The sequence below is a fragment of the Larimichthys crocea genome, chromosome XVIII (genome assembly GCF_000972845.2).
Source record: "Larimichthys crocea isolate SSNF chromosome XVIII, L_crocea_2.0, whole genome shotgun sequence".
NCBI classification, from domain to species: domain Eukaryota; kingdom Metazoa; phylum Chordata; class Actinopteri; family Sciaenidae; genus Larimichthys; species Larimichthys crocea.
Genome location: NC_040028.1, coordinates 4,182,330 through 4,191,983, shown reverse-complemented (window position 1 = coordinate 4,191,983; position 9,654 = coordinate 4,182,330). Strand labels below are relative to the sequence as shown.

At 45.8% G+C, this 9,654-nt stretch overlaps 1 protein-coding gene across 2 annotated transcripts; it reads left to right on the top strand.

Annotated features, from left to right (window-relative positions):
- The first annotated feature begins 98 nt into the window (after nt 1-98).
- Nucleotides 99-8,963, top strand: cpap (centrosome assembly and centriole elongation protein). 2 transcript variants are annotated; one of them, XM_027291223.1, is made up of 19 exons: nt 102-219; nt 703-1,118; nt 1,864-1,990; nt 2,079-2,282; nt 2,429-2,537; nt 2,667-2,760; nt 2,880-3,668; nt 3,855-4,656; nt 4,955-5,087; nt 5,185-5,350; nt 5,471-5,602; nt 5,686-5,820; nt 6,085-6,190; nt 6,322-6,479; nt 6,687-6,776; nt 7,019-7,159; nt 7,510-7,594; nt 7,783-7,903; nt 8,106-8,963. In XM_027291223.1, the coding sequence occupies exons 2-19, from the start codon at nt 732-734 to the stop codon at nt 8,296-8,298; spliced, it is 3,972 nt and encodes a 1,323-aa protein (XP_027147024.1). In that variant the 5' UTR covers nt 102-219; nt 703-731; the 3' UTR covers nt 8,299-8,963. The 2 variants fall into 2 exon arrangements, with proteins under 2 accessions (XP_010741306.3, XP_027147024.1); XM_010743004.3 differs by having other exon boundaries at nt 99-1,118; nt 6,325-6,479; nt 8,106-8,962.
- The last annotated feature ends 691 nt before the right edge of the window (nt 8,964-9,654 follow it).

Here is a 9,654-nt window from a genome sequence, read left to right as displayed (position 1 = left end):
CTATAGTCGTATATATAAAACAAACAAAAATACAAATTTAAATTAAATCTGCGAAACAGCAAACTACAATACCCATAATGCAACAACTCATTTTGTCGTTTTTTTTTTACTCTCGCGGGCTTTGTTTTGATATGGCGGCAGGCTTCGAAACTTCTGTGTGTTATGTGTCTTTAAAGCACGGCTTTGCTCTGGTAACAACACTTTTCCTTCATGTTACAGGTAAATTACGACACGTACTAATGTCGCTAACCTCTCTGCCTTGTTACTACAGTGTAATACCTGTAAAAAAAAACTTTTTGCATCTCGTAGAAAGCGCAGACTGCTAACAACAGACACGTAACTGACACCGAGCCTTTTAAATGCGCTGAAAATGGACCGACAGGCTGAGAGAGCGACCTAATATAGGACTGAGTTGCGTGGTAGTCTGTAGTTAGCTCTCTAACATGAACGTTGTCACGCTGTCAGTGCGCTGTTGCTAACCAAACAAACGCTCGTTTAAAACCGACCCCCCGCTGTCCTGACACGCTCCGCTGTAACGTTTAACCAGCCGAGGCCAGACACGGTTCATGTATTTCGATGTAAACCGGTTACCAAATATAGTTTTCCTGGATCTGGGCATCGTTTAGAGCGTGCTTATTCGCGGTGTGATTAACGTCAACCCTTAACCTGTCACCATAATCTGTCGCTCAAATCCCGGATTAGCGAGCCCATCCTGAGGGAGCGCGGTCATCATGTCATCTCCAGCCGGGCTTCAGTACACCCAGGCGGACTTTTTGGCACGGTGGATGCCGAGTAGCGCTAGAGCCGGGGTGATCCTCAACCCGAGTCCAGACTTGGCTGGCTCCTTGCGGCACACCTCCGTCGTGAGATCCTCGTCCCTGCAGCCAGACGACTCCTTCGCCTCCGACTTCGCCCCTCTGCCCGCATCCGCAGACAGCAGCTGCCTCGGCGTGGATGGATTCACCGGATCACCCGGAGGACCATGGAGGGCTGGCACTGACAGGCCGGTGAACGCTCTGTCCTCTGGGCTTCCGAGGAACTCGGATGGAGAGTTGGAGAGCTCGGACGACATGGCAAACAAATCACAGGAGCTGCCTCTGGTGATAAAACTGGAACAGGTAAGGACATTATTGCATTTCACGAAGACCATGCCGGCTGAAACTGACAGCTCTTCCCACTGCTATGTAATCTGCTGGGATGGACACCACTTTGATGTCTTAACTGCTGATTTTTCATCATGCTTAGACAGAGGTTTTGATATATTCTATGGATAGTAATCACTCAACTGAGGTGCTAGAGCTGTAGACTAACAAACATGATGGAGAAAAGTATCCACACACTCCAATCTCTGCAAAAAATCTCCATTACTTAGCGAGCTTTCAGTCAGTTTTAATCTTGATGAAGGTTTCTGATTGACAGCGTGCTAAATAAACAAGATGTTTTGCACATATTTGAGTAGGTGAATATCAAATCAAGTTTGAAATAGGTCAGATATGACATATTCATTACTAATGCTGAATTTATGTGAACTCCAGAGTTAATTATATCACTTGTTCCTGATACTTAATACCCCCCACAGGCGCTCTTTGCCCCTCTCCGCTATTATTAGTGTTTTTCTCCTAAAGCTATTTATGTCGGCAAAGACTCAAACGGTGAAGGAAGTGTGTCAGACGGTTAGCACTTCTAATGTGCAAACTTCTCAGTGTGTGCAGCGTACAGTTGAGGCGGGCAGCACGTTGGGAAACACTGATGTGGAGCGAACAAACGTGTCTGACTGAAATGTTTCTGAAAAACACAGTGAGACACTCTGGACAAGAGTGTTAACTCCACGGCTAATTAAAACCCACGACTGTGTCTGTGCAGTTGAGGAAATGGCAGCAGCACATGCAGGAGCAGCTAAAAGCGCATCAGTTGGAGGAGCTACTTCGCCTCCAGGAGGAGCAGCAGAGGCTGCTGGGAATGATGAATGGATCTCAGGACTCCACAGGAGGTAAAAAAAGAAAAAAGAAATGTAGAGAATAAGATCTAATATGTATTTACCTACACATGTGAAGTGATTTTTTTAATGTATCTTACAGATCTTACAGATCACACAGAGAGTCCAGGACTGTCAGGAGCAGAATGGGGGGAAAACTCACACCAGGGAGCGCATCAGACCCCGTGCAGCCCTACCATGAACTGCCACAGGGTGACGCACGGCGTCCAAAAGGAACAAGAGCTCTCATCAGCAGGGAGACAGGAGCAGCTACAGAGAGGTCAAGATTGTGATGATGGGGAAGAGGGTGAGAATGCAGTTTTTAAAATGAAAGTGGAAACTAAATTAATAGTTTTTGTATTTGCATAAAGCACAGCTGCCAGCACGAGCATACCACGACTTTTATCAGATCGCTTCAGTGTGAAGTTTTAACGGTGTGTGCGTTTCCTACAGGGACATGGAGCTCGAGAGAAGATGATCAGGAACATGACGACACGTCAGTGCCAAGCACTGCTGTGGCTTTGACAGAAGACGACAGCAGAAAAAAGGTCCTTCATGACAGGTAAATACTGTATTCTGAATCAGACTCTCATGAAGAGATAAATCAAGTAAGTCACGATGCAGCAGAAACATCAGTATTTCTTGACAAACTGTACATACATTTGTCGTGTGTGTGTGTGGCCCTTTCCAGGCCTATCGAGGGTCAGAAGAAAACGTTTGAGGAGTTGTTGGAGGAGCAGCTGAGGCTAGAGGAGCAGAAGCTTAAGTCTGCCCGGCAACAGCAGGTTAGAAAATAACAGTGTTCATTCATGAATCCAACAAACCTTTGTTATCTTGGGCTTTACAGTCACTACAATACCAAGTATGTCCATCACTTTGACGTTGTGTCTCCTTGCTGTAACAGAGCCAAGATGCAGCTGAAGCTGCACAAGACCCTCCCAAGAGAGCCTTCTTGAAGCGAGGTGAAGGCCTCTCAAGGTTTACCAACAATCGCAAAGTCTCGTTACCAAACGTGGAGCTGAAGAAGGACCCAAAACCACAACTCCAGGCCAGAGTAATCTCTCGCAGCAACTCGGAGCCTGCAGCTATCCAGAGAGGTGCTGCCAATGGCGTCCAGCGGCTTCCTGTCCAGCGTAAAACTGCCACACTCAACAAAGAAAACCGTCCACGTGGTCTCAGTTCACCTCCTCAGGGTGCCCGAATTGAGAATAAGGCAGCACGGACAAAGGTTTTGGGTAGTTATCAAAGACATAACACAGAAGGATCAGGGTTGACGCAAACTGACCCAGAAGTCAGACAAAGCAAACAACTGGTGCCGGAGCAGAATAACAGGAAAGTGGGTTTGTCAGCTCAAGCTGCAAGGAACCCTGCTCACCACACACAGCCAAACCCTGTAACCAAACAGGTGGGTGTTGTAAGAGGGCCAGAGAAGGCTGACAGTGATCCAGCTAGAGAGAAAAGTGGGGGCCCAAGAGTGGAACCAACAGAAGGAAGAACAGGGTCAGCAGCAGCAGCAGCAGCAGGAGGAGATGACAAAGTTCCACAGGACTCGTTTGAGCTGTCGTTCCAGGATAAGCTGCAGCGCTGGGACTGTGACAGGCAGTTGGAAAGCATGGAGCTGGGAGAGTTTGAGCTCCTGGAGCAAGCGGCCGAGGAGCTGTCCTTCTCGTCCAATTCCTCTTTTGTCCTGAAGGTGATATATTCAACTCAGTGATTCAGTTCAATGCAGTGGTTTTGTCCCTTGTAGAGACCACTCTTTACACCACGTACAACATTATAAACAGACGTTAAAATACAGTACTGTAGGCCGACCCTGTTCCACTATGAAGAGTTCACACATTCAAAGATTATTTATTGTTTACTGTTACTGTACTTGCAGGTTCTTCAGATGGACCAGCTGCAGGCAGCCAGGAGGCTCCACCCACGTCGGCTCTCCTCCACCCCCATTAAATCACCTCCCACAGGTGCACCACAGAGGCGCAGTTTTGGTGGTTTGCCATGTAAAAGCAGTCCTGTGAACACAGATTCATCTGTGGCGAAGAGACGAGACGACAGACTCCAGAACAAAGTGAGCGTCGAGGATCAGGACAGCGGGAGAGAGGACGAGCACTGCAACTCTGAAGTTTCATCCTGTGGCAGCTCTGAGTTTGAAGACCAGGAAGTGGAGGTCAAGCCTTTGTTTCCCAGCACCCTTTGCTTTCCCGCACAGACTAACCCGCCATACGACAAGCGGTCGTATCAGGATGAGGACAGCTGCAGGGATTCAGCTTCAGGCGTCACACTGGGTGATGACGGGGGGAGCGACAGCCTCCTCAGCAACGATGAGCCCACTCTGATAGAGGACAAAGACGGACAACGGGGTAGAGTCGTGTTTGACGACGACGACACGTGGAACGACCTGGATGACAGCGCAGTCAGTGACAGTAGGCAGGTTTCCAAGGCAACGGCCAATAGAATCTCACCGCCACGAGAGCAGACTCTGTCGAGGAAGGTGGCAGCGAGCAAAGCTGTGGAGCCGAATAAGGGAGTGATTATTGTTTCGGCCAAGGAGGAGCACGATCCTCCCCCTGCCTCACAGCTCATGACAAAACTGTTCCCCTCGCTGAAGCCAAAGACCCAGAATGCTCCTCTACCTGCTCCTCCCGCTGCTCCCGAATCCAAAATGCCAGAGGTGGAGACAGGTGAGACAAAACACCACCACCTGTCATCAGCGTCTTTATTCTCACTTGCTGCTCACACCTGTATTTGACAGTTTGTTGCAACTTATCCTTATTTTTATTCATCAAGATGATTATTATTATTCAATGAATTAATTAATTCAAGACCAACAGTGTATGTCTGTGTGTATGAACAGAGGCCTCAATGGCTGTCACTTTATTGTACCATGTAATGTTTTGATCCCTGAGACCACATCATGTTCCTGAATGGTGATTTTTGAGGTTATATACTGTATATGTGCACGTGTGTCCTCGTCCCCAGGCCAGCAGGTCCAGTCCAGACTGCTGAGAGAGAGACTGGTTGAGCTGGAGATTGAGATCGAGAGATTCAAGAAGGAGAATGCTGCCCTCACCAAACTCAGACAGGAGAACGAGAAAAACCAGGAAACTCTCAGGTGACCAATCTGTCTGCACCGAATGTTTACATTTGTAAATGTATTTTTCCTTCGTGTTGTTTCACTGATGTTACTTGTGGCTGTAATGTTTTTGTAGGAAAGAGCGTTTGGAGTTCGAGCAGATGAAGGCGGAGGAGCTGGCCAAGCTCGAGGAGTACAAGAAAGAGGAGAACAGGAAGCTGCAGAAGGAGCGCAGACTGTTCGAGAAGCACGCGTCGGCCGCCAGAGCCATACCTGACAAAAAGGAACGAGAGGAAATCCAGGTGACGCAGAGACGTATTGAGAAGTCAAATCATTTCAGTGATGTGTGAATAAGATACCATGTGTAGAATCCTGAAGTTGGTGGAACTCCCCTTTAATCTAACCCTCGTCCTCCCTGCCAGGTGTTGAAGCAGCAGCTGAGCTCCCTGCAGGAGGAGCTGAAGGGCAGGGAGAGTCGCTGGGCTTCCATGCACAGCCGGCTGAGACAACAGATCGAGTCCCTCAATCAGGAGAACGCCTCTCTGCGAGACGAGGTACCCACCTCCCTTTTTTTTTTCCTTTCTTGTTTTTGCTATCATGTTGTGTTGTTTGAATATAATTCTTCTTTGACTTTAAGATCCGTGTGTTGGAAAAGCTCCGCCTCAGTGCCTGGAAGAAGAACCCTGTGGTTGCAGAGAAGGACAAAGAAATGAAAGACGGTCACAAAGTATTTGAAAACGCGTCATCCGTAACTAAAGGAGTGAAATTTGCTGTAAGCGTGTTCATAATGTTTGTTATTGGTTCTCTTCATGTCCTCTGTAATGTAGTGTCAGGATAAATCCGTCTATGGTTGCAACACATTTTCACACCTTCATTTCTTGATTAAATTGAATCAAAACGGTGCGTCTAGGATGGTGTGGAAGGAATTTTGTGTCCATAAGACTAAGATTTATCTTCATCAGGTCTCTCCGACACTCCTCAAATCTTGTATTGACCAATTCTACATCCACATGTCATTCTTCCTCTTTGTTTTCAGAGTCCTCTTGACTCCAACGGTAGCAGCAGCAGCCCTCCTCAGAGCAGCACTCCTACAGCCACTAGAAGAAGCTCCAAGGAGAGCGGCCCGACTCTGGGTGCTGCAGGTAAAGGTTTCCATTCACAGGGAAACAGACGAAGACTTTCTGCCACATGCAGACCTGCAACTTCTTCTGGGTGCTTTGTTTTCAGGATGAAGCCAATGATCAATTTTTTGTTGTTTTGTTTTGATGTTCAGCAGGAATTAAGAGCAGCCTGAGGAGGCCTTCAGCATCAGGCGCCTCTTCCTCATCCTCTTCATTGCCTGGCAGGATGACAGAGAAAGAGAAGTCAACACCTGCCAGTGAGAGCCAGGACAAACCACCAGACCAAGAAACCTCACACAACTGCTCTGTGGTAAGAGACGTCGTCAGTGCTGATTTCTCTATCTGTTCAAAATGCTGCAGCTCATTTACTGACAAATACAAAACAGATTTCAAACTTTACTAAAGTTTAGTTTATTTAACAGGATACCTTCTTATCCTGTTCAGAGAGACTACAACATGCTGCCGGCTCAATCACTGCACCCGTGTTTAATGAAGTGTTGATGTTTTCTCATTGTAGAGAAGAAATTCTCTGCCAAAAGAAGCCGAGCGCAGTGAGCCAGAAGAGCCAGCATCAGCTGAGGAGGTTATCACACATCCTGACGGGAAGGTGAGTGAGTGGAAAGTCTTTTTAACCAGAACATGAAATCAACTTGTGTAACATTGCAAAGCTGCTGCTGCTTTTATGAGGTGACCTTAAGTTGGATCTCTGGTCTTTTCTAGTTTTCTTGTCAACAAAAACAAACTTTATAAACATTTATATTATATAATTATATATACATTTATGTTATGCTCTGTGGTATTGATGTTATATGGGAGGTGCTGACGGAGCTCTGGTTGTGATCCTTCCAGATAGAGAAGGTTCTGGCCGGTGGTGATCGCCTTATCACGTTCCCCAACGGGACCAGGAAAGAGGTTTCAGCAGACGGACTGACAGTCAAAGTCACCTTTTTCAACGGAGACACCAAACAGATCACAGCCGACCAGAGAGTGGTGAGACCTACAATAACAGGACATTGATGAATTTCTGAAACTATGCAGTCCTTCCAAACCAAAGAGTGCGTGCCAAAGGAAGGTTTGCTCACTTTCTATCTGTTGGTTCAACTGTTGAAGGACAGTCCGATGTTCTTGGATAAGATTTGATCACTCTGTGAAGACTCAAATGAACGGCTGTGACGTGAAGGTGGAGTCAGTTCAGTTTACTTTAAGCTGTCATAACAGAGGAGAAATGTTTTTATCGCCCGAGGAGTCTGCTGTGCAACAAACTAAACATAAGCAGCATGTTTGCCGTGTTAATCATCTGCTCGTGACGCTCTTAACACAGTTCTGCTTCTTGTGCTCAGATCTACTATTATGCTGAAGCCCAGACTACACACATCACCTACCCAGATGGCATAGAGGTCCTGCACTTCCCCAACAACCAGACTGGTGAGAGCAGAGTTCACTCTGTGGGGAGCTAAGAGGAGTTTACTCACGTTTCGAATGCTAATGAATCTTTGAGTCAAGTCTTTCAATTTTGACACTTGGAGGTCTTCACAGGCTGACTGTGGTTATCCAGCGACTGAAACCAGCCTGGTTATGATCATACACTGATTTATTACTTATTTCTGCCTCAGAAAAACATTTTCCAGATGGCCGTAAGGAAATCACCTACCCAGACCAGACGGTCAAGAACCTGTTCCCCAACGGCAGGGAGGAGAGCGTGCTGACAGACGGGACCATCATACAAGTGAACCCGTAAGTATGATTAAATAAATGCTCGCTGTCTAGTTCAGCTTCTTGCAGACAGATGAGCAATGATGTATGATTAAGTAACTAAGTACATTTACATAAAAGAGGAGAGACCCCTTGTCACGTTTTAGATGTCAGAGTTGACATTTTGAAGTCCCACCTACTTCCACCTTAGATGAAAATTAACTGGGTTTGCTGCCTCTCTCAGGGACGGCACCAAGGAGATCCATTTCAACACAGGCCAGAAGGAGATCCACACGGCCGACTACAAGAGGAGGGAGTATCCAGATGGTACTGTGAAGACGGTTTACACTGACGGCAGGCAGGAAACCCGTTATCCCACGGGACGGCTCAGGATCAAAGACAAAGACGGAAACATCATTGTGGACAATAAGGCATAAAAAACACTAAACTTTTTGAGTGCCACCAAAGAAAACATGTTAGCTCATGTCTTCAAACATCTGAGGCAAAAACTACAGCAGGTTCCACACTGAGTGTGAAGAAGTCGGGAGCCTTTTTAATAGGATTTTAATTTAGTTTTTAAATAAATTTGACTTTAAAGTGACAGAAGTGAGAACCTCCTGCTTGTTAGGACTCTTAAAAAGCTGTGTTGGTGTGTTTTGTTACACAAAACATGGACCTACCTATTCAAATGTTGCTCCATAGTTGCAGCTAGTGGTTAAAAGCCCAGACTAAAGCGGGTGAATCCTGACTGATTCTGCTTGTGAAGCAGGACTTTATTTCTCAACAGAATGTAGCATTTAGCTCCGACATTGGATATAAAATTTAAATGAAGTAGCAACAATAGTGTGAGAAGTAAAGACTAGGGCAGAGTTTTTGACTGCTAGTTAAAGCTGTGGTTTTTACATCTGTCCAGCGCACAAGGATGAGTATCAATGAACAATGACTCATCGTGTTTACACTTTGGGTAAAGGCGTGTGAGTAATGAAACGCTGTACAGAAACAAAATGTCAGCAGATTCAAGCAGAAGTGCTTCAGTGTGTGTGAAGTGTTTTAAGTGTTTACAACTGTTTTAATTTGTAAAAATGTTAAATACATATTTATTTTCTTAGCGTACTGTATATTTTTTGGTAAAATAAATGTGAACTTATTTTAAACAGAAATCTGAGCACATCAATATTTGATTTGATAGTTGTTGAGGTTAGAGTTGTCACGATACCAAAATGAGTAACCACGATACTATACCAGACAAAGTATCACAGTTCCGGGTATTATCGCGATACTGCAGCCTTTTATTATTTTTATGAACAGCAATGTATTTGTACAAGTTATTAATACTTAGTTATTATACTTATTAGTTACTTAGAATGTTGTTTGGTGCATGATAAATATAATACTGGTGAAGTAAGAATTAGACTGAAACAAATGTGAGTGCCACTGACGCCACAGCAGACTCTGCACGGGCCCGGTGCTTCTGCCATGGTGAGTGTGTTGTCTCGTGTTGTGATGCGTCTGGGCGAGACAACTTCTGTCTTCATGGAGTTCGTACTTGCCAGCAGAAATGCACAAACAGCCAATCAGCTAACGGACAGGCGGACCCAGCTCATCATATCGTTGGACATCACCAGCAACAGGCAAACAGCCAATCATTCAGCAGCTGTGTAGTTTGGTTGCAGTAGTTGCCATGTTGGTTTGTTTACAAGGGAGAAGCATGCAGTGAGAAGCCGGGAGGAGAGCTGAGCAGAGTAGTACAGTAATCCACGGTAGTACCGTCGTGTAGAATTTTTAGTATTGTA

Coding starts and splice junctions, on each gene's coding strand:
- cpap (XM_027291223.1), top strand. CDS start 732: ATGTCATCTCCAGCCGGGCTTCAGTACACCCAGGCGGACTTTTTGGCA. Junction 2,761..2,879: donor AGTCTGCCCGGCAACAGCAG/GTTAGAAAATAA, acceptor TTGCTGTAACAG/AGCCAAGATGCAGCTGAAGC. Junction 6,480..6,686: donor CCTCACACAACTGCTCTGTG/GTAAGAGACGTC, acceptor TTCTCATTGTAG/AGAAGAAATTCTCTGCCAAA.